This window comes from Brienomyrus brachyistius, chromosome 5, assembly GCF_023856365.1.
Source record: "Brienomyrus brachyistius isolate T26 chromosome 5, BBRACH_0.4, whole genome shotgun sequence".
Taxonomy (NCBI): Eukaryota; Metazoa; Chordata; class Actinopteri; order Osteoglossiformes; family Mormyridae; genus Brienomyrus; species Brienomyrus brachyistius.
In genome coordinates, this window is record NC_064537.1 from 36,199,373 (window position 1) to 36,224,364 (window position 24,992).

At 41.1% G+C, this 24,992-nt stretch overlaps 1 protein-coding gene and 1 long non-coding RNA gene across 3 annotated transcripts; both read left to right on the forward strand.

The window, feature by feature from the left end:
- Window positions 1-312: 312 nt before the first annotated feature.
- LOC125741682 (uncharacterized) lies at window positions 313-1,772 on the forward strand (the record flags this gene model as incomplete). The annotated part of the gene is made up of 1 exon (XM_049012900.1): window positions 313-1,772. A coding segment is annotated over one exon (786 nt), but the record flags the coding sequence as incomplete, so codon positions are not given.
- Window positions 1,773-9,569: 7,797 nt separating this feature from the next.
- On the forward strand, window positions 9,570-24,713 carry LOC125741684 (uncharacterized). Of its 2 annotated transcripts, none has more exons than XR_007397832.1 (3): window positions 9,570-9,637; window positions 9,840-9,908; window positions 24,489-24,713. It is a non-coding gene; the product is annotated as an uncharacterized LOC125741684 (long non-coding RNA). The 2 variants fall into 2 exon arrangements; XR_007397831.1 differs by lacking the exon at window positions 24,489-24,713 and adding an exon at window positions 12,052-12,176.
- The last annotated feature ends 279 nt before the right edge of the window (window positions 24,714-24,992 follow it).

A 24,992-nucleotide genomic window follows, 5' to 3' on the forward strand; every position in this document is an offset into this window, starting at 1 on the left:
AAAGCAAAAAACTGCACATTCCAGGGTGGCCTTTTATTGTGGGCAGTATAAGGTACACCTGTGCACTACCCATGATGTCAGATCAGCATCTTGATGTGGCACACCTGTGAGGTGGGATGGATTATCTCAGCAAAGCAGAAGTGCTCACTATCACACATTTAGACTGATTTGTGAGAAATGTTTGAGAGAAATGGTAATATTGTGTATCTGGAATGAATTGTAGGTCTTTAAGTCCATCTCATGAAAAATGGGAGCAGAAACAAGAGTGTTGCGTTTATATTTTTGTTCAGTATATCTGTTAACCCTGATGATATATCACTGCTATCTCGGTTAGAAGACTGTCTATTAGATATCCAGTGCTGGATGGCAAAAAATTTCCTTATGTTAAACACAGAAAAAACAGAAGTTCTGGTAATTGGTTCCAAGGCTGCTAGAAATAAGTTTCACCACCTCAACGTTGGTAACCTTCCTACACAACCTAACATGGTGGTTAGAAATCTTGGCGTTCTTGTCGATTCAGATCTATGCTTTGATGCTCACATAAGAAGTATTACTAGAACTGCATTTTATCATCTACGGAACATAGCCAAGCTTCGTAAGATGCTCTCACTTAATGATGCAGAAAAACTAATACATGCCTTCGTAAGTTCCAGACTGGATTACTGTAATGGCCTCTTATCAGGTTGCCCGTCTGGATCCTTGCATAAACTTCAGATGGTACAGAATGCTGCAGCCAGAGTTCTAACAAACACTAAAAAATTTGATCATATTACACCGGTCTTATCCTCTCTTCATTGGCTGCCAGTTAAGTCTCGAATTGACTATAAAATACTGCTATTAACTTATAAAGCACTAAATGGCCTTGCACCAGAATACCTTAGTGATCTGCTGACCACATACAACCCTCCACGCTTGCTTCGCTCTCAAGCCATGGGATATCTGTTAGTGCCTAGGGTAGAAAGAGCTACGGCAGGCTGCAGAGCTTTCTCCTACAGAGCTCCTCAGCTGTGGAATGGTCTTCCACCGGATGTGCGGGTTTCAGGTTCACTCTCAATATTCAAGTCCAGACTAAAAACACACCTGTTTAGTTTAGCGTAAAGGGACACTAGTTCTAGCCCTAGCTAACTCTTCACTCCCAGTCAGACCTGTAGTGTGAGGTGTAGAGCTGGGTGGGGATCGGTGCCATTGGCTTTGGATAAACTGGATTATCAGTGCTGTCACTCTAGCTTCGCAATCTCTTGTGGAACTGGAGTGCTGACATTTCAGGGACTCCCCATGCCTGCATTCCCACTTGCCTCTCCCTCCTACTGATGCTGCCATAGCCATATCTGCTGGAGCTTACACATTGCACTTCATATTGCACTCACCTAGCTTTTAGCACTGCCAATAGCCTCCTCTACTTTGCCTAATTGTACATTTTATTTCCCCTACTCCTCCTGGGGGGTGATGCCTGGAGACCTCAATCTATCAAGATATCCAGCACACCCGGCCACATGTGACGTCGCCACCACCAGTGACGTCCCTGCATCCAGCTCGCCGTTCTGATCTTCCATGTATGACCCGCTGCCTTACCTCTGGTTGCCTGGCAATTGGAAGAAGACTCGGCATCGGCATTGGCTTGTCATCTTCCTTGCTCTCCAGTTATTTCCCAAATCTTATGATTGGGACAATGTGACTTGGCCCATCTCTGGCACTTAACCATCTCTCTATTTGACTATCCCTGCTGGCCCCTGGAGGATGGGCTCCCCCTTTGAGTCTGGTCCCTCCCAAGGTTTCTTCCTTCTAGGGAGTTTTTCCTTGCCACTGTCGCCTATGGCTTACTCACTGGGGGCTTTGAGACAATGTAATGTTGTGATAATGTGCTATATAAAAATAAATTTGTTGTTGTTGTGGGACTGCATAGCTGCAGACCAGTCGGAATGCCCCTGCTGATCCCTGCTGAGCATTGAAAGTACCTACAATGAGCTAGTATGCAATAGAACTGGACAATGGAAGAAGGTAGCTCGGTCTGAGTCACATTTTCTGTTACATCATGTGGATGGCCAGGTGCATCTAAATTGTCCACCTGGGGAAGATTTGGCACCAGGATGCACTATGGGAAGAAGGCATGCTGGCAGAGGCAGTATGATACTCTGGGCAGTGTTTTGCTGTGAAACCTTGGGTCCTGGCATTCATCTGTTATTTTGACACATACCACCTACCTAAACATTATTGCAGACTAAGTACACCTCTTCATGGTAGCAGTATTCTTTTATCACAGTGGCCTCCATCAGTAGAATTACGCCCCCTGCCACACTGCAAAAAATGTTCAGAAATGGTTTGAGGAACATGAAAGAAAGTTCAAGGTGTTGACAAATTCCCCAGATCTGAATCTGAATGAGCATCCTTGGGATATGCTGGACAAAACCCACTTCACAAGTTACAGCACTTTAAGGATCATCATGGTACCATATGCCACAGGACACCTTCAGATGTCTTCTGGAGTTGTGGGATGGAAAACAGTTGGTTCCATGGCTGGGCTGGCATCCCCATTATTCCCCAGGAATCTAACACAACATGGACAAAAGTATATGGACACCAGCTTTTCTAACATCTCGTTTCATAACAAAGGGTATTAACATGAAGTTGGTCAGCCCATTGTTGGTATAATAGCTTCTACTTTCCAGTAGGACTGTCACTACCAACTATTTATCGGTGGATTAATGTACTGACTATTTTACCAATTGGTCGATTAATCTAAATGATTAGTTTTCCTCCAGATGATCAAATAGATTGTTTAATTAAAGTTAATTATGTTTTGATAACGGACACTGGCTTTTCGGCACTATATGGACATTATTTTCACCCACAATCCGATAAAAAAAATTAGTAGTATGCCTAAAATATTAATGAGATGTATATTGCGATGCCCAGAAGTTAGTAGTCTGTATAAATTTGGTGCATACTTATGCTTGTTAAATTCATTTTGCGGATCACCCACATTTTTAATAAATCATGGAAAGTTGTAAGCACTGACATGGCAGTGAAGAAAGGGACAGCTTAGCAACCACAACATCTTTTTAAAGAGGAAATATTGTGGATAAACAAGGTAAAAAGACATTGGTGGTGTGGCACTTAGATTTTTTTTTTTCTTAGATTTTTTTTGCAAATATAGTTTTCATTTTTATTTCAGATCACAAATTATTTTCTTTTATTTAGTGTCCATTTTTATTCAAGTCTTACGTTACGATAATAACACTGATCCAAACTTACAATAAACCCAATGCCACGAACACACACTCAATCAATGTAGAATAAGCCCAGATTCTAGCTAAACATTTTGTTGAACAATATTCGATGGAGATTGTAAGGCAAATTACTTTATGGCTTTAATAATGAGTGTATTTAGCAGCTACAAGGAGGTAAGATATTAAAATTCTCTCCATATTAATACTAATTTAATAAACATGAATATTCATCACTTAGGGTGCTTTTGCCTTCTCTGGTGGTCCATCGTCCAGGAGAGTGCCTTTTCGTTTCTTTTTCAGGTGCTCATGCATAGCACTAGGGCCTCTGTAGTATGCCATCAAAATTTGCACTAATAAATATGAGAATAAAAAGCGTTACTCCGATTAAAGTAACTCTGATTAAGGTAGTATAGTTATGGCTAGTGCCTTCTTCCTCCGTGATCGCAACAGCATGCAATAAAACATGGGATTGTTCTTGTTTGGCAAGGATGCCCCCAATGCATCCCTGATATCTGGGGTAAAGCAAGACCAACATCCGGGGATTTTTATCGTCCTCTGATCTTGTGATCTTAGTATTGGAACTGGTCTTTGTTAATGGCAATGTTCACAGTAGAGAACACGAGTAACTTACCACCATTTAGTACGAATACAGTATTTTCTATGATCAATGTATGTATAACTGAGGCTGATGTCGTAAAAAGCCTAGCTAAGCTCAAAATAATCGCAGGGCCCTGATGGCACCTTACCGATAGTTTTAAAAGAGATGAGAAATATTTAGCCAATCTTTAACTTTAATATTCCAGAAATCGCTATCTGCTGGTGTGGTACCTTCTGATTGGAAGCATGCTAATATAACACCCATATTCAAAAAAGGGGTTAGAAGTAATCCAGAAAACTATAGGCTAATCAGTTTAACTTGTTTTTTTTTCAACTAATAGTGGGTGAAAAGGGCTGGGCTGAGGACACAGCCCTGTGGTACTATTGTGCTCAGTGTGAGAGTGGATGATATGCGGTTTCCCACCCTGACATTCTGTGGTCTGTTGGTGAGAAAGTTCAGAATCCATGAGTGGTGGTTAGCCCCAGGTTGGTGAGCTTGGTAATCAGTTTGTGAGGGATTACCAAGTCAATAAATAACATTCTGGTGTATGTGTCGGGATGCTCCAGATGAGACAGGGTAGCGTGAAGTGCAACTGAAATTGCATCTTCTGTTGACCTGTTTCCCCGGTCAGCAAACTGACGGCTATCCAGATCAGTGGGAATGCTGGACTTGATGCGCGTGAGAACAAGCTTCTCGAAGCACTTCATGGCAATCGGTGTTAGAGCAACAGGATGATAATCGTTGAGATGTGACTGCTTGCTTTTTGGGTACTGGGACGATGGGAGCGGTTTTGAGGCATGTGGGAATTGTAGCCTCCTGCAGAGACATATTAAAGATGTTTGTTAGCACCCCTGCTAGCTGATCAGCACATGACTTCAGTGTGCGGCCTTGTACCCAGTCTGGTCCTGCTGCTTTGGAGGCGTCGATCCTCCCCAGGGTCATTCTCACATGGTGGGGCTGTAAAACAAGCACTGGCTCCTCCCTGGGTGGCAGGGTTATTTGAGTGTCCAAATTGTTGTTGTGGGTGTGAAAACGTGCAAAAAATTGGTTCAGGGCATCAGGAAGCGATTCATCGTGGTATATTAGCGAGGCACGCTTCTTTTAGTTCGTAATGGTCTTGATGCTTCTCCACATACTGTGAGGGTTGTTGTTTTCGAAGTGACTCTCAATGCGTTGTTGGTATCTCTGCTTGACTTCTTTAATGCCCTTTTTCAGCTCCCTCCAGGCACTGGTGTAAGCCAGCCTGTCACCTGACACATAGGCAGCGTCTTGTGCCCTGAGTAGGAACTGCACCTTTCTGTCGAACCGTGGCTTCTGTTTTGGGTAGACCTTGGTGATTACGCTGGTCAGCACTGTGTCAGTACAGAAGGAGATGTAATCCTGCACTGATGAGCTGATTCCTCTAGGTCTGTGTTTTCTGCAAACACCTCCCAGTCTGTGTTTCCACAACAATCCTGTAGTTGAGATGTGGATTCTTTACTCCAGACTTGAACAGGTTTAACAGCTGGACGTGTTCTGCAGATTAAAGTTCTATACAATGGAATCAATTCAAGTGAAATATGGTCTTACAGTCAAAGATGTGAGGATGGAATAGCTTTATAAGCTTCAGAAACATTTGTGTACACCTGATCCAAAATGTTATTGTCTCTGGTGGGGAAATGCACATTTCCGTGTAATAATAATAATAATAATAATACATTTTATTTAAAAGCGCCTTTCAAGACACTCAAGGGCACTGTACACAACAAATGATAAAACAAACATAAAAGGAGATAATTAACATAATCCTTAAAAAACAATCCAAAATAAGAAGACAGATTCAAAAAATGGTTATATGGAATAAGCAGTTTTAAACAAGTGAGTTTTGAGTCTAGATTTAAACAGAGGAAGAGAAGTAATGTTAGTAATGTCGGGAGGAAGCGAATTCCAGAGCCAGGGAGCAGAGCAGCAGAAAGCCCTGCTCCCCATAGTGGCAAGACGGTGGGAAGGGACAGAGAGAAGAAGAGAGGAAGAGGATCTGAGGCAGCGAGATGGAATGGCGACCTGAACCAGATCAGACAAATATGGAGGGGAGAGGTGGTGTATGGCCTTAAATGTATACAGGAGGATTTTGAAATTGATGCGATATTTAACTGGTAGCCAGTGAAGCTGCTGCAGAACAGGAGTGATGCGGTGGATAGAAGGGGTCCTGGTGATAATGCGAGCAGCAGAGTTCTGGACAAGTTGGAGCTTATTGATGGATTTTTGAGTAAGACCAAATAAGAGTGAATTACAGTAATCGATACGGGAAGTGACAAGACTATGGACAAGAATGGCGGTGGCGTGTGGGGTGAGAGAAGAACGGAGACGATTAATGTTGCGCAGATGAAAATATGCAGACCGAGTGATATTATTGATATGTGAATTCAAAGATAAAGTGCTATCTAGTATGACACCAAGGCTTTTCACATATGGGGACGGGGAAACCAAAGAGTCATCTATGGCAATGGGAAAACAATTAGTTTTGGATATTGTTGATTTGGAGCCTACTAGAAGAAACTCTGTTTTAGTACTATTAAGTTTAAGAAAGTTTGAAGAAAACCATGATTTAAGTTCAGCTAAACAGAGGCTAAGGGAAGGTGGAGGAAGAGTGGAATCAGGTTTAGTAGACAAATAAAGCTGGGTGTCGTCGGCATAGCAGTGAAAATGAATATTATATTTACGGAAGATATGACCAAGAGGAAGAAGGTAAATAATGAAGAGGAGGGGCCCCAGAACAGATCCCTGGGGGACACCAGTGGCAACAGGGGAAGGCTGAGAAGTGAAAGATTTAAGCTGGATAAACTGAGTGCGGTCAGACAAATATGATTTAAACCAATCTAATGGTGTATGGGAGAGACCAATGGAGATTAACCTACTAAGAAGAACAGAGTGAGAGATAGTGTCAAAGGCTGCGCTCAGATCAAGGAGAATAAGAATGGTAAGAAACCCAGAGTCAGCTGCCATAAGAAGGTCATTGGTTATTTTTATGAGTGCTGTTTCAGTGCTATGGAGAGGGCGAAAACCGGACTGAAACTGTTCATATAAATTGTTATTAGTTAAGTGAGAATGAATCTGGGTTGCAACTATTTTTTCAAGAATTTTTGAAAGGAATGGTAAATTTGAGATAGGGCGGAAATTATCAAAATGATTAGGATCAAGACCTGTTTTTTTCAATACTGGGGTGATAGCAGAAGTTTTGAAAGAAACAGGAACGGTTCCAGTGGTTAGTGAAGAATGAATGATTGCAAAAATAAGGGGAAGCAGAGAGGGTAGACAGGCTTTGACTAGAGGTGTAGGAATGGGGTCTAACTGACAGGTGGAGGATTTTGACTTACAGATAAGATCTGAAATATCAGAAACAGAGGGAAGCTGAAAAGCAGAAAAACAATGTAATGGCAACATAATTTCAGGAGAGGTACTACAAAAAACATCAGGAACCAAGTCTTGATGGATTTTGTGAATTTTGTTAATGAAAAATAACATTAGAGAGTCACAAAAGGAAGATGAATAGAGGTGAATAGGTAGAGAATCTGGTGGCTTGAAAGTAGAGTTAAGCAGTGAAAACAGTGATTTAGTAGAATCTTCATTTGAACAGACAATGTTAGTAAAATAAGTAGATTTGGTTTGATTAATGCATTCCTTATAATATGAAATATGATTATTATACATTTCTTTATGGATTGTGAGACCAGTTCTTTTATACAGACGTTCAAGCTGTCGACCCTTTGCTTTCATAAGCCTGAGTTCAGCTGTATACCAGGGTGCTGACTGAGAAAATAATACAGATTTGATTTTTATAGGAGCAACAGAATTTAAAATACTATTAAGACTACTGTTATAATGAGAAACCAGATCATCTAAAGTGAGCAAGTTATTGAAATGCAAAATACTTGAAAAAGCAACAGAAAGGGTGTCAGAATTAATTTGTTTGATGTTACGGTAAGAAATGGTGCGAGGATTCTTTAATACAGAAAGGGTCATTTTAACATTAAAAGAGAGTAACAGATGATCAGTGATTGGCAGTTCGTCAGCCTTACAGTTGAAAGGAGTTAATCCAGAGCAGCAAACTAAGTCCAAAGTATGGCCCTTAGTATGAGTGGGAAAGTTTATATATTGATTGAAACCAAAACTGTCGAGGCAGGATGAAAAGTTTATGGTGAGAGGATGATTACTGTTGTCCATATGTATGTTGAAATCACCCAGGAGTATTATATTAGGAGAAATAGTAGCCAAGTGGGTCAACAGATCGGCAAAGTCACTTATGAAATCAGAATTTGGCTTTGGAGGACGGTAGATAGCAACTACAACAGTTGGAACAGGTCCCGAGAGTTGACAAACAACGGATTCAAAAGAACTAAAGATAGGTACCGACAACGACCGAACTTTCCAATTCTCACGATAGATTACCGCAAGACCTCCGCCACGGCCGGACTCCCGAGGTTGACAGGTGTAAACAAACCCCGGGGGAGTGGAGTCGTTGAGCTGGGAGAAATCTTTGGGCTGCTGCCACGTTTCAGTCAAACAGAAAAAATCAAACTTACGGTCGGTGAGGAGGTCTTGAACGAGATGTCCCTTGCTCGTAAGCGAGCGGATGTTAAGCAGACCGAAGTTGACACAGGTGCTATCAGATTTGGCGAAAGTGTTAGCCGACCTGGCCAGGCTGGCTAATACACTGTGGTTAACAGCCCAGTCAGAGTTCAGTGGAGAACAACGAGAAGTGGACCAGAAAGATTGTATTGGCTTGGCGTTGTCATAATGAAAGTTCCGGCGAGAGCCCCGATGAATATACTTTCGGCGAGGGAAAAATGCGATGTCCGTGTAAGGATGAAGCACAGCCGGCGGTAGAGCAGCCAGGTGAAAGCGAAGTCGGAGGAGCGCATCAGCTGTATACTGGTAAAGGCCAAAACCAGGTCGATGGACCAACAACATGAGAGTCCAGGCAAACACGAACAGTACACAGGTCCTACCAGACAACATCACAGGGGAAGACGCCGGAAAACCAGGCAGCCAGGTAAAATGAATCCGTCAGATATTGTAGTCCGTGGGAGACCGCAGCCAAAACAAACCGGTAGGTTAAACTAGGCCCAATACTCAAACTCTTGCAAAATCCGCCAGTAGTGTCAGAAAATATAAATAGATAAAAGGTGTTTACTAAAAATATTTAAAAATAAAATTAAAAATAAGAATACCGGTGAGCAGCGGCAGCAAAAACGCGCCAGCGTTCACTCAACCGGAGTTGAGTAGTTTGGGCATTACAGATAGAAGGTCTGCTTGATTGAAATCCCCTGCTATAATGACAGCTCCATCTAGGTGTACATTCAGCTGATTGTCAATAACATCCTGCAGCTCCTCCAGAGCTAGCTTAATGCTAGCCTGTGGTGGAATATCCACAGCTGTTATTAGAACAACAGAAAACTCTCTCAGCGAGTAAAAAGGTCTGCACTTCAGTGCCAGATATTCAATGACCGGGGAGCAATGTGTCTTAATAATGTCCGAGGATGTGTATAAGTTATTGTTCCATGAATACACTCTCCTTTGTCCTTTCTGTAACCGGGTGGGAAAGTAGTTTTTGTTTTGTGTGTTGCCACTGGTTTAAGGGGAGGGAGGGGACAGACTTTGTTTTTGTTTTGGAAAAGGTGTACTGTTTCCCTTTAAGGTGGTAGCCTTGCCCGGGTTGGGAACCGCCCCGGAGGTCGTTTTTTTGTTATTCCCCTGCTCCCGGCCTTTTTGGAGAAAGCATGGCCAGGGAGCACATGGGGAACAAGGCCGGAGTGATCCGCACGGAGTAAATGTACATTTCCCTCTATTATCTAAATGTAATGTTAAAAATAATGTTTTATGTGTCTTAGAGGAGATTAGTGATAGTCGGGTTTGCATTTGTGTATTAGTAAAGCGGAATGCAATGCAATGTAAATGTTTTATTAATTTACATTAATGCGTAGTTTTTTTTTGTTTCATTGCGTGTATGTCATCCATGAACGGGGTATGAATAGCCTGGGGCTTTCGTGTAAGCCATTCTGAAGGGAGCGGACCATACGTGGAAAGACGCGCGATACTGAAATGTGAGTTAAAAAGAGTGCTATTGTTCATTTTTGTGTTATACTACGGGACCGTTGAATGCTTGAATCTGATTGGCTAACGAACGTTCTGAGGTGTGCAATTATTTTCAGGTAAACGCACGGCGAACGTAGTTCCAGGTAGCTCTCTTGACCGCATTACAGTTCCATATCACTTCGCATAGTTAACTGTAATAACGGAAATTAGCATACAGTACCTATACAGCACACAGGACTAACAAAAACAACAACATGACAGACGATTTTCCGAAAGTAAATTTTAATATTTACGGTGAATATGAAACTTTCAACAACTGGGCTGCAGCAGTATTAGTTAGCCTAGTGTACCAACTTAAAGGCTACACATGACATTTCTCACTAGCGAGGTAATAACAGCGCTGCATCTTAAAACAGACTTACAGTTTAGAGACGGTGCTTCAGAACACTGTTGAGGGACACACAGAGGTAGCCTAATTCATACAAGCTCTCTCTCTCTCTGTTTCTCTTTCTCTGTGTCTCTGTCTCTCTCGCTCTCTTTCTAATAACTTCATCGTTAACTGCATTAGTCTGCTATTAATGGCTCAAGCCTCCATTGCTAGCTTTAAAATGACGTTTTGGAACTAGCAAAAGAGTCATTGGATGAGATGCGGAAGAAATAATCCTACTCACAATAGCGATTTAAGTAGAAAAACCGGACGAATCCCTTGAAATATATCATCTGATCGATGTCTTGAGGTGTGGCAACCGTAGTATAAGCGGAATAATTGACGACGGGCCGTTGAATTATTAGAAAATAATTCAGATATTAGAAAGTATTTTACACACGGTAAAAAAAAGAAAAGTTAGATTTATTTTATTTAGAGTATTTGCTCCTGGGGAAAGCTGATTTGCACCCGTGTGTTGTAGCCATTGTAGCGCACGGTAAAACTTATAAAAGAAAGAACGGGAAAACTCCGCTCAGTTGCTCTTCCATTTTCCTTTGGGCATCTAGCAAATAAAGAACCACAAATTATTTGTGTTTGTCTGTGTGATGTTAATTTGCACTGGCTACATTTCTTTTGCCGGTTTCGGCCTTAGTCCTATCCGTGCGGTAAACAGAGCGGTCCGCTAGCTCTATAGCCGTGTTGGGAATGTTTGTGTTCAGCCAAGTCTCTGTAATTATCATCACACAGCTGTTCATGCGGTGACTAGTAATCCTCAGTCGTACTTCATCCGTTTTGTTGACGAGACCATGAGTTGGCGAGGAAGACACTTGGAAGGGGTGGCAGGGATGGTTTGTGGGGGTTAGCCTTTCTCTTACCCCGCTTCCACCGCACGAAAAGGATGATCCGGGCTGTTGCTCTGCTGAGTTGTTCAGGACGCAGAATCTCTGGAGGAATAGAATGCAGGCTTCTAGAGGAGTAGTCCAGGCATTTGTATCCAATATTAAGAAGTTCAGCATGTCCATAGTGTACTCGTCCACCAAGTGCTTGCACAAGTAAACGCATATAAAAAAAACAAAAACGCTGCTACCTAATCGAGAGCTCCCAGCCGCCACGATTGCCCGTGCCGCCATCAGCAACATTGCCAAGTGTTCTGTCTTCAGAACACTGGAAATTTTGACCAAAAATGCCAAAGTACTGATTGACGACCACTCCCATTTTTCAAACATCGTGTATGAAAAACCAGAAAAACCAAACAATCCCATTTCAGTCAAAAACTATTCCTGGCCAAAAATAAACAGACCAACAGTTCAAGATAAAGTGCTATGTCTACCATCTAAAATGGTATAATTACTTATCGTAAATACTTACCTGATAAGCTTAAAGTGGTTCGCGATCTGTGAAAAAGCTCATATAAATGCTGAAGTGCCAATCGCGCTAGTGTGCCAATGAGATTTAGAATGTTATTTAAGCATTCCGCTAGTCGCTAGTTAATTTAACCGCTTGTAAGTGCAAAATATTTATTGTGTATTGTTTGAGTTGTAATATATGTATTATGTGTTCAGTTTCACAGTGCCTCTTTTAGTAAACATCTCAAACTGCAAGATTTGCTTACCGGATGTTTATTGGAGGAGCCTATTAGCTATCTATAAAGCTAAAAACTGCACTCACATTAGCAAGGACAGAATAGTGTGAATAAAATACGTTCTTCGGTCCATTCTTCGCAGGTGAAGTATTCTGTGATGTACAGCAGGAATGGAGGAGGCAGACCCTGAAGTGCAGAGGCCAAAAGGTTTATTGAATAAACCGAGGGAAATCAAGTCTGACAGGGTGATCCAAAAGAATAGTCAAGGGGCAGGCAGAGGTCATTCACTGGAGGGACCAGTCTTACACGGAGGGACGATGAACACTGATTTTCTCAGGTGTTCAAATGCTTATATGCAGCAGTACAATACAAATAAATTCTTTAAAAATCATAGTGTGATTTCCTGAATTTTTTTTAATGCTGTCTCTCACAGTGGGAATGCACCTACAATGTGAATTTCAGACCCCTCCATGATTTCTAAGTGGGAGAACTTGCAAAATTGCAGGGTGTTCAAATGCTTATGTTCCTCACTGTATACCAAGCCCTTGCACACTGTAAAGATATACCAAAAAACACATTACAACCACCCATACAACCATGGTACCCTACCTGCAGCGATGGAAATACGCACAACTTTGAGAAAGGAGATACTGGCACACAGTCACACGAAGAGTCACATCACCAGGTACAGGGCAGTCACTCACACAACTACAACCGGTTCTTATATACGCACGCTGGCTGCAACAGTTAATCAATCAATTTAACAAAATCATGATACCTGAAAAGATCGCACCCTACAGCTCCATCTCACTACATAATCTATACCACAAGTGTGTCTGCTGGGGTGTGGCATGAGAAAATGGTGTCCTGTAGTTGTGTTCTGGGCATACAGCAACTCTGGATATAACGGACTGTGTTGCCAGGTCCCTTGAAGTCCGTTACAACGGTATTTTACTGTAAAATAAAAGCGTACGCATATTACAAAGGTGAAACATGAAATGCAATGCAATTGGACATTTTTTTTATAATATGAACAGGAAGATATTTTTATATTTTGTTTAGTCACTGTCTACTTTGAAAGTTTATTACTAAAATAGAAAAGACAAGATATGGTTATTTGTGCAGTACATGTCACATGGATGTAATTTAAAGTATTTTACGGAGATCAAATAATATTATACAGTAATAACGACAGGTAAAGTCAACCCAAAAGGTTCCCAGTTGGCTATGGGGATCGAACCAGCAACTTTCACGTTATAAGGCGACAGCATAAACCACTGTACTGTACTACCGTGCTGCTGTTCTACGCATTTAGTCTGTCTGCAATTCATTGCCAAGCCAACTCCTTGGCTGTGTTTATGGCCATAGTATTGTATGAGGCCATATAGGCCAAAAATAACCCAACTACACTCTCTCACACACCATTAAATTCTCTCTCACATAATATCAAACCTCTCACACATACCGCCAAACTCTCTTTCATGGAATATCAAACCCCTCCCACTCACTATCAAACCTCTTATACACATCGCCAAACTCTGACAGATACAATGGTGTTGGCAAGACTGTACAGTGAACTTGAAGACCATACAAGGACTATTTCATTTTTCCTTTCAATTATACCACACTCAGAGGATCCTGGAAGAAGGGACTATGAGAGGACATTGGAGAGTATATACTCATATTTTTGTTCCATACTTGCTGGAAATAGACAGAGATTACGTTTTCAGAGACCCCTCCTTCCTTCCCCTATGCCTCCAACAATTGGCACTGAAAATGTCGGTCGGCCTCGGTACAATATATCATATAATCAAATTGCCCATTGTGTGTCTCTCGGAATGAATTGGCAATTAATTGCTTCATGTTTTGTAATCAGCCGACGCACTTTACAAAGGCATAGGCAGTGCCTTGGAATCCCACCTTGATTGTTTACACCTTTGTCCAATGAGGAATTTAACACCCTGCTGGGTGAGATACTGGGGAACACTCCAAATGCAGGAGAGCATTATGTTGTAGGAAGCCTAAGAGCACGCAATATCCACGTACAGCGTCGCCGTGTCAGACACTGCCTGCAGAGGCTTGACCCGGTTGGACGGTCATTCAGAGAGGAGAGCCATTTGTAGACGTGTTTACAGTGTGCAGAACCCTAATGAGTTATGGTAAGTTACTGATGCTGTTATCACTAACATTTATGTAGCCAAGTTGTTCTGACAGTGAATTCATACATAACCCATCTCTGTTATGACAGGCACATCGACGGCAATCATAAACTTGTCAGGTGGAGGATGGTTTTCCATGGTTGTGTGGATGAATTTAGTCATGCAATTATCTACCTGCACTGCCTCAGCAACAATAGAGCCTCTAGTGTTCTGGAACTCTTTCTTGATGGTATTAATGATTTTGGCTTTCCATCACGGGATGGAAAACACAGCCTTTGGCAAAGGGGCATTCTTATTGTTGTGGGCATTCCAAAGAGTGCTACTGAGGGGGTTTTCGAACCAAAGGCAGCCCTCGGAATGGAGGAAGATGCTGCCCCTCTTCTGGAAACAACATCATCATACCAAAAAACAATTTCAATGTGAATGTTACCAATAGACATTTGATTAAAGGAACTGTCAACCCACTGCACAATGATGGCAATCATGGCATTGACCTATTAATAGATTTAGTAAACTTTTTTCAGCAGTCAATAAAACCCAATTATTTGCTTGAATGAAATTTTATTATAACTTTCACAACTGACATCCTATAAAAAGACCAAAAAACCTACTTGATATAATTGATAAACTGTATTAGGCTACCCCGTTAAGTTACCTGTAGTCATATTGTCCACCCTTACACCCGCCAGGATTTCATTACTCTTTCACTGCTCCTGTGACAGGAGCATTGACAGCTGTGTATCTGTGCACAGCATATCTCCATTTGAGGATGTTAACATACATGTTCATTTGGGTGCTAGTTGTATATGAGCAGTCCCACGTACTATGAACATCAACATGTAACCATCACAAGAATATCAATAACCCTTGCAAGTTCAATCACAACAGTTATAAAACGTGCAAAATGGAAAGCAGGAACACTCAAAAAAATAAAAATCACTCCCTGCCAAAATCCTGGGTATTTCCCAAAGCAAAATCCATAGCATACTTAAATGCATGATATGGTGTATGCAGTGGCAAATTCAGGCAATTAATGCAAGTGTTAGCAGTGGGGAAAGTGTGTTTGGGACCCTCTACATGCTGGTCCTCATGTAGGAAATCTATAGATGGCTGTGGTGAAAAGCCAATGGGAGGGACAGAATTTACACTCGTAGTGAAGGCTAGGAGTTCACCCAGCCTCGCTGGTCACTTTCCTCTGCAATTAAAGAGACAGCATACAGATTTCCCTAAAAAAACAGTGTAACTTTCAACAGTCCTCCAAATCTGCCTTTATATAAAATTTGCCATTTTAATTTTCATCATGCATGAAATGCTAACATTCTTCACCTTCAAGGTCTTGCAAGTAGTCTCTCCAAAAAGGCACCACAATCTCTTCAGCTACTCATCTGTTGCTTCCTTTTTCTGACAGCTTGATGTAAAAGATGTCATCCATACAATCTGCAGTTAATGGAACTGGTGAATGACAGAGCAGTGGTCTGAAGAGTTGTGGATGTCTCTGTACCATATCCAAAAACGCCAAGAGTCTTAAGCCCATCTCAGAACCTAAGTGTGAACATTAAAAAACACACACACCTTGAATGGCCTCAATAATATGGATTAAAAAAGTCTGTAAACATAAAGTTTAAAATGCTGACCTCTCAAATGCCCCCTAACTCTGTGAACCACTTGAAACATCAAGATATTTTGAAGCAGCAGGTCATGGGATGGTTTCCTCCGGGTACTCCGGTTTCCTCCCACAGTACTAAGACATGCTGAGGTTAATTGGAGTTACTAAATAGGAGTGCATGTGTGAGTGACAGGTGTGTAAGTGTGCCCTGCGATGGGCTGGCCCCCCATCCTGGGTTGTTCCCTGTCTTGTTCCCATAGCATCCGGGATAAGCTCCGGACCCCCCGCGACCTAGAAGGATAAGCGGTTTGGAAAATGGATGGTATTGATTGACTGATGGCAAAGATACCCATCATTGAAATATCTGTGTGGTGTGGATCTGAGGGCCTTTCTAGTTGTACAAGCTTGTAGTTGTCAGGTGCGGGCTGCAATCGCGCTGGTTAAGCGGGTGATCGCTCGGGCAGGAAACAGGAAGAATCAGGCAGGCAGGCAGATTACGGGAAACTGGGGATTTATTCTGGAGTAAAACAGGACGAAGCACGAACATCGACTAACATCAATGACGGACGAAGGACTCAGGCAAGACATGGACTCAAATAGACAGGATAGATCAAAATAAGACACAGCGATATGCTCACAGACAGACTTCCGGTATGGCCGCAAGCTAGACGGTCACGTTCGAGCCTGCTCTCTACAACAATCCTGTTTAATCCTTATACTTGAACCAAAAAAAAAAAAACTCTTCGAAACTGTGGAATTGAGACAGAAATGTCTGGTATTGGAAGAGGCAGTAGAGGTAAGCCTAAATTAACAACGCAATCCAAATTAACAAACTTTGGAGCGCATGGCACAGAGCAACCAAGCAGGGATGCTAACGCTACGAAGGACGCTGATGCTGCTATCACAGAAGCTAACGAGGGTGAAGTGAATAATGAGGCGCCGATTTTACCCAGCAAAGACCAACAGCTCCTAAATATGGCTAAAGATGAAATATTGGGAGAAATACGCAATTTGAAAAGCGAGTTCACCGGAAGATTTGATGGGGTACTTAAAGCTATAGAAGAAACAAGAAAGGAGGTGACTGAATGTACAGAGCGGATGGCTGGGGTAGAGGTGCGTCTGTCTAATGTGGAAGACGAGCAGGTTGACTTGAAAGCGGTGGTCGAGAGCTTACAGACAAGAAACAAACACCTTGAGGACAAAGTGGTCGATATGGAAAATAGATCGCGTTTGAATAATCTGAAGCTGGTGGGTCTCCCTGAAAATTCTGAGGGATTTGACGTGTGCGGTTTTTTGGAGAGTTGGTTGCCAGACGCGCTGGAGCTAAACCCAATGCGTCACCCTTTAGTCCTGGAAAGGGCCCACCGCATCGGACCAAAGAGAGACACCAATACCTCACCGAGAACGGTAATTATGAGATTTCTTAACTACAAGCAGAAAGAAATCGTACTAAGAACTGCCAAATCAAAGAAGAATATCTTTTACAAGAACCAGCGTGTAAAGTTGTTTGCTGATGTCGCTACGGAGGTGCACAGGCAGCGCAAGCAGTTCGATGTTGTTCGCGATCAACTACGTAAACTAGGAGTGAGGCATGGCATTCTTTCCCCGTCCACGTTGGTTCTGACATATAAGGAGAAAGTCCACAAGTTCACTTCCCCAACGGAGGCCAAACTCTTTGCCCAGAAGATCCAAATGGAAACGGTAGAAGCAGAATGACTTATGTTAATAGGTACTGCCAATGCCAATTACACAGTGTAGGTATTTTGATAAGCATAACTGAAGTTGCAAATGCAATTACTGTTCAAAAAGGATGGATTACTTGAATACAGTCGCAGGTGAATGTTGGGACAAAAGTTCAGATTCTAGGAATCTAACGATGTTCGCGGTTGGAAGTAGTGTACTTCAGGGTTTCACCCAGCTAGCTGGGTTGGGGGGTTTTGTTGTTGTGATGTTTGTAATGTTTGTAGCTTTTAGTTCTAATGTTCTAATGTGTGTTAACCCTCGGACATATATATTTAGAGCAAAAATAAAACTATTGTATGTTGTTTAGATGACACAAAAATTTGAAATTAAATATACTTCCTGGAATTGCAGAGGCTTGGGTACACCTAAAAATATTAAGCAGGTTATGAACAAAATAAAAGATCTGGGCTCTAAAATAGTCTTCCTGCAGGAAACCCACACTCTTGAGGAGGAAAATATCAGAATTAGCAGGAGGTGGCAGGGATCGTTGTATGCATCATCTACATCATTTACATTAAGAGCCTGAGGAGTAATTACACTGATTCATAAATCGGTGCCTTTGCATGTTACAAATATTATAAAAGATAGATTTGGAAGATATTTGATTATTCAGGGATCAATTTTACATGAAAATTTCAATTTAGTGAATGTATATGGACCGAATATAGATGATGATCGATTCTTTACAAATTTATTTCTAACCATTTCTTCTCTCTCAGGTAAAACTATTATTGGTGGAGATTGGAACTGTGTTTTGAATCCAATCCTAGACCGATCTACTGGAACTGACCAGACTCATCATAAAAGCAGAGAAATCATCCAGAATTTTATGAAGGAATTACGGATGGTAGATATTTGGCGACATCAAAATCCTACCGATATTACATACTCTTGTCACTCTAAAACATTTAACACATACTCCCGCATAGATTACTTTCTGATTTCGGCAGATTTGTTGCCTAATATGGGAGATAGTTTCTATGATAGTATAACAATTTCAGACCATGCTTCATGTAACATAAAATATACTCATAAAGATTTATTGATAGACCCTCCTAGGTGGTGTTTACATCAAAAATGGCTCAAAGATGAATCTTTCATAGGATATGTAGGGAATAAAATTGATGAATATTTTTGTTTAAACACAACACAGACCACAGCCAGTATCAAGTGGGATGCCTTTAAGGCTTGTATAAGGGGTTATATCATTTCCTATACCTCTTCAAAATCTAAAGAACAGCGTAAGAAAAGACAACAGTTGGAAGAAAAAATAAAATATTTAGAGGAACAAATGTTTAGAGATAAAAATTCATATGTAGAAAAGGAGCTGTTGCTGTTAAAAGCACAATATAATAAAGCTACAGCGGACAGGGCAGCCTCTAACATACTTAGGTTAAATCAGTCTTTTTATGAACAGGGAGAAAAGCCCGGTAAGATTTTAGCATGGCAAATAAAAAAACTGGAAGCACAAAAAGACATAACAACAATAATAAATACAAATGGGGAGACAGTTGTGGATCCAATAGAGATAAATAATGAATTTAGAAATTATTATGAAAAACTTTATGATTCTCAAGACCATACAGACCTAAACACAAGAAAACTTTATTTAGACAAATTAAACATACCAACTATCACAGAAGAACTTGGCCTACAATTAGACTCAGACATTAGAGAAGATGAAATAATCAAAGTAATTGACAACATGAGCACAGGAAAAAAAGCTGAACCTGATGGGTTTCCAATCGACTTTTATAAAAAATTTAAAGGAAAGTTGGTAAGGCCAATATTGGAAATGTTACAGGAGGCTTTTATAGTTGGGGACCTCCCTAACTCAATGGCAAATGCATTAATTATTCTATTCCCTAAGCCTGGAAAATCTAGGGATAAATGTGAGAATATGAGGCCAATAAGCCTGCTTAATTCAGATCTTAAGATAATCAGCAAATTACTAGCAACTCGTTTACAGGAAACCCTTCCATTGATTATACATAGGGATCAAAATGGCTTTGTGTCAGGTCGGCAAGGTCTAAACAATGTTAGGAGGGTTCTTAATGTTATTCAAGCATTAGATAACACTAAGGATACGGCCCTCCTATCCCTGGATGCTGAAAAAGCGTTTGATAGGATAGAATGGGCCTATCTTTTTGATGTGTTAAAACGATTTGGATTGGGACCAAAATTTCGAAAGTGGATACAACTATTATATTTACACCCAACTGCAGAGATTCTAACAAATAGGAACGTGTCTAAGCCAATTTTGGTTGGACGTGGTTGTCGACAGGGATGTCCGTTATCTCCGTTGCTCTTTACTTTAGCAATGGAGCCCTTGGCTATAGCTGTACGGTCACATTCACACATAACCGGAATCATGGTTGGTCAGGTAGAACACAAGTTGTCGCTATATGCAGATGATATCATTTTATTCCTTTCACGACTAAATTCATCAATCCCAGCTTTTTTAAAACTAATTGATGGGTTTGGTCATATTTCAGGATATGTAATTAACAGATTAAAATCATCAATCTTATTGCTAGATAAAGGAGAGAGAGAAAATCCACCTGTAGCCGTTTCACAATTCAAATCAGTTTCTAAATTTACTTACTTAGGAATACTTATCCTTCCAAATTTAGATTTAATTGTTCAACATAATTATGAATCGATAAATAACGCAATTAAAGATAGTGTCAATAGATGGAGTCTTCTTCCCATGTCCCTTATAGGTCGAATTAATATTTACAAAATGAATATACTTCCAAAACTGTTGTATGTTTTTCAGAATATTCCCTTGCCACCCCCTGCTGATTGGTTTAAAGCATTTAAGAAACTGCTTCTTGATTTTATATGGTCAAACAAACGTGCTAAAATAAGACTGTCACTACTCCATTTACCGTACGATGAAGGAGGCTTGATGCGCCCAAACATAGAATGGTACTATTGGGCAGCTCAGCTCAGATCTATAGGGTGCTATTTTTGTAAAAAGGACCCTCCCCAGTGGACAGAAATGGAAAGTGATATCTTGAGCCCTCCATTACCTTTGTACCTTCTTTCTGATACAGAAGTTAATTTGATGAAGAAAACTAAAAACCCAATAGTTAAAAACATGGTTAAAGTGTGGTATAATGTTAAAAGGCACATTAAAGAACCAGTTATTTTATCATGGCTAACCCCAATTTGGGGAAATCAGAACTTCCCCCCGGGGAGAGCCGATGCAGTGTTTAAACAATGGGCTTTAAATGGATTGGAGAAAATTCAAGATCTATATCCCACTGGCTCTGATAACATGATGTCATTTGACATGCTTAGACACAAATATAACATTCAAAGAAAATATTTTTTCAAGTATCTCCAACTTAGAAGTTATATAGGAACAAAACAAAAAAACCTATTGAAACCACCCAAATCTAAATTAGAAGAAATGATAAGTGAAAGTAGCCTTAAAAGAGGAGCAATCTCACAATTTTATAAATTATTGTTATCACACTCCCCAGATAATTCAACCTTGAAATTAGAAGCTTGGAAGAAAGATCTGAAAATAAATTTGTCACTAGATGAGTGGCAAGTGGTTTGCCGTAAGGCATATAAGCAAACTATAAACTCTCGGTTGAGATTGTTACAGTACAAGTGGCTTATGCGTGTTTATGTCACCCCTGTTAGACTAAACCAATACAATCCGAATATCCCAGACATATGTACAAAGTGTGGGGATGAAAAGGGTACACTGTTTCACTGTGTTTGGGTATGTAGAGAAATTAAAACATTTTGGGGTAAAATAAAGGAAACGGTGAAGTCTATTATTTCTAAAGACCTTCCTTTGGAACCTTCCTTTATAATTTTAGGTTTATACCCCAAGCACACAGTATATGCAAAAAATGAGAAGTTGTTTATTGATATTTGTTTATTACAAGCTAAAATGTTGATTGCACTGCATCGGAAATGTAAAAAACGACCAAGTATTGGACAATGGGTTAAACAGATGTTGGCTACTCTTCCATTGGAACGCATTACATATTTGTTAAAAAGAAAAAAGGACTTGTTTGAAAGTATTTGGAGACCTTTCATGCTTTTTGCAGAAGGCACAGACTTAACTGAAGATCAAGAGGAGGAAGATGGTTAGGAAACATTACTCATTCACGGAACAGCTCGATATGAGCTGGTTGATACCTGATATCTTGTGTCAAAGGGCATTATTGATGTTATATATGGTATAATTGTATTTTGTGTCTGAGAGGATGTTCTGTTGTATGTCGTTAAAATTCTAAAAAAAAAAAAAGACAAATAAACATATTGTTGGAAAAAAAAAAATAAGACACAGCTGGGTACGATCGGGGAAGCACACGTGGATAATCAGGGGGGCGTGGCACACACGAGGATCGTACGAGCCGGGCATGACAGAACCCCCCCAAAAGCGCGCTCCTCAGTGGAGGCGACGGACGAGACGAGGGAGACGGGACCTGGAAAAGAAGAACAAACCATTAATGAGGCACAGGGAACAGGGCGGACAGACAGAACAGGCACAGGGGCACAAAATTAATGGTCAAATTATGTACTATTTTATTAACATTTTATTGACTAAAAATGCGTTAGAAAACGTTCATCTCAAAGACGAGTTCCTTCAGAATCAGTTAGATATAGCAGGTCGGCTGACTTGATTTTCTTCGCATACATTCCCGTAGCGTCACAGTGCATTTCCCCGTTGAAGCCCAGCGTCCATTGACTTCAGTGCGGCTGGTTTGAACGTTTTTTTCCAGTGCTTTGAAACTAGACGGTCATTGGATAAACGCTGTGATTATGTCCCGCCCACGGACACTCAGCCTCTCTGGGGGTGAATGAGGAGAAAATGAGGAGTGGGCTGGCCTGGACTCCGAGCTTCTGCGTGATGATTGGAGGGTCTGTCGAAAGATTGCATCTCCTTTTGACTGCCAGCGATTTTGTACTATAAGGAATCGCTGAAGCTATTCGCGCTCAGTCCCATCGCGGATTTCTCAAGTTCAGTCGAAATAAAAACTGCTGCAACCTATTTCTTTATATTTGCTTGGCGAAATTGCTTGATTTCCATCATACATTTCACACAATTATACACCACATTCCTTGTTTCACTTTTACAGAGTTTAATATTTTTTTTAGATCGTTCATTCATTCATTCATTCATATAGTAGGCTTAGGCTAGGCTAGCGTCGTGGGTGAAACTGCACACGATGGCAGACAGTGCTAATATTGTCGACCTGATTTTGGCGAAGCCATTTCAAAGTGTTCCTTATGAGGAAAAACTTAGAATTAAACAGCAGGGCAGATCAACACCTAAGATTGATTTAGTGCAAAAGATAAGCCCCCAGTGCAATGTTTGTGCATTGCTATGCACACAGACTGAATCTGGTGCTGTCACAGGGGGCTAAATGCTTGCCTGAGTGCAGAATCTTTTTTGCATCACTCTCTGGATTTGCCACATTTTTTTCAAAATCCACAAAGAGGACATCTTTTCTGGAGTCTGCAGGCTGTTCAAGGTTGCACAGAAACGCTCCTACTCGATGGAATTTCACATCACGGATAGTGAGCACTGTGGCAAACAATTATGATGGCCTCCTGCAGACATTTGAGAACATCATTGCAGATACAACAATGGATGATGATACACTGGATTGTGCCAAAGGCTTTGTGAGGAAACTGGAGGATTTTGAGTTTGTGTTCATGTTGTACACATATGAACAAATCTTCTCTGAGACTGATGTGGTCTTTGATATTGTCCAGCAGAGGGCGATGGATGTTCTTTACTGCAAGAAAAGAATTGAATCTCTTCTTCTATTTGTCAAAGAGAAGAGGTCAGAGGGGGCTTTCCAAGCCGTTTATGCCAAAACAGCAGATCTCACATCAGACCCACGAGATGAGCCCATGAGAAAGCGCCATCTGACCCAATTACAGGATCCCTAAGAGCGATACAGAAATCTGTACATGGCCATCCTTGATAACATCTTGGAGCAGATTCCTCGACGTTTTTCAAATTTGGAAAGCATGCTCTTCTTAGAATTAGCCAATCCAGAGAAATTTGATGACATGAGACAAGTATTTCCAGAGGAGGCCTTCCAAAGTGTCCTGAAAAGTTATAGCCATCACTTTGATTCAGGGAGACTGAGGTCAGAACTTCAAGTCCTGTATTCAGATCAGGACTTGCAGGGTAACAGGGGAAAGCTGTGTGATTACTTGGTGTTCCTTAAAGACATGGAGTTGGACAGTGCAATGCCTCAGCTTTACAAAGTGTTCTCATTAGTGGCAACAATTGGAGCTACATCTGCAGGTGTAGAAAGGAGCTTCTCCTGTTTAAAGCGGCTCAAGTCCTACACCCGAAACACAATGGGCCAAGGCCGTTTAAAGCAGCCTAGCTCTGCTGGCCATTGAGAGGACACTGGTCAAGTCACTGGAAAAGACGCCTAGTTGGTACGACAGGGTCACAGACCATTTTCTTGAGAAGGAACGTAGGGCAGAATTTACTTTTAAATAGATAGACAATTTTATGATGTAGGCCGAAAATGAGCTTCCCCTATTTGACAGACCAGTAGCCGCCACTGCAGCCACGACAGTAATTTTTCCACCTTAACCACTGACAGAAATATTGCGCACACATACAGTAGAGCTGGGCGGTATGACCAAAAACATTTATCACGGTATTTCAAAATTATATCAGTTTCATGGTATATAATAGTATTTTTTTTTGATGAATTACTGCATCTGACTGATTCAGGGAGGTTTGACAACCTCTGGGGTATCAGGGGGTGTATAGAAGGGGTCAACTTCCGGTTTTTCCATCTTCCTTAGTATTTGGCCAATTTTAACCGGGAAAAAAATGTATTCCATTCGGCAAGGTAAAAAAAATTGAAATGGCGGCGGTATCCCGCCAATAGGATGCAGAGTTAGCCTCCACAGCCGTATTTTTGCATCTGATGCGAACCGATCGTGAAAAATTGATGACATCATCAGCAGAGTTTCAGGTATCGCGGAAATGCAGCGCATATCCAAGTGCCTACAGACTTCGAGCGTTTCTCCAGTTATCGACTTTCCCTCTGCTTCATGTTCCAGACCCCAGCCTTGCCTACCCCCTTTTCACTACCGACGCCGATCGCCCGACCCACGCCTGGCTCACCAACTCTGATTTCTACCTTCGCCCTCTGGACTCCGTTGCTGATCGTTGCTGTGCCTTCAGCCACCTTTCCTGTCTCCGGGTCCGCAGAGTTTATTAGGAAGCATCATTCTATGCTGGTTATTTTCTCACAGCTCATTCTGCAATAAAACCACTTACCTGAATTCGGTCTGCATCAGCATCCATCCTGTGCATCCGTCACACCTTCATAAATCGTCACACCTTCAGTGCACCTTCATTATGTATTCATTAAATATTCATAAAACATTCAAAAACATCATTTACAGTATGTACACCTTCACATCCTAACATCCCTTAACAGCTGTAATATACATTAATAACAAACATTATATAATAATAACAAACATTATAATTGTATAATCATGTAATGTTTGTTATTAATGTATAATAAAGCTGTTAAGGGATGTTAGGATGTTAAGGTG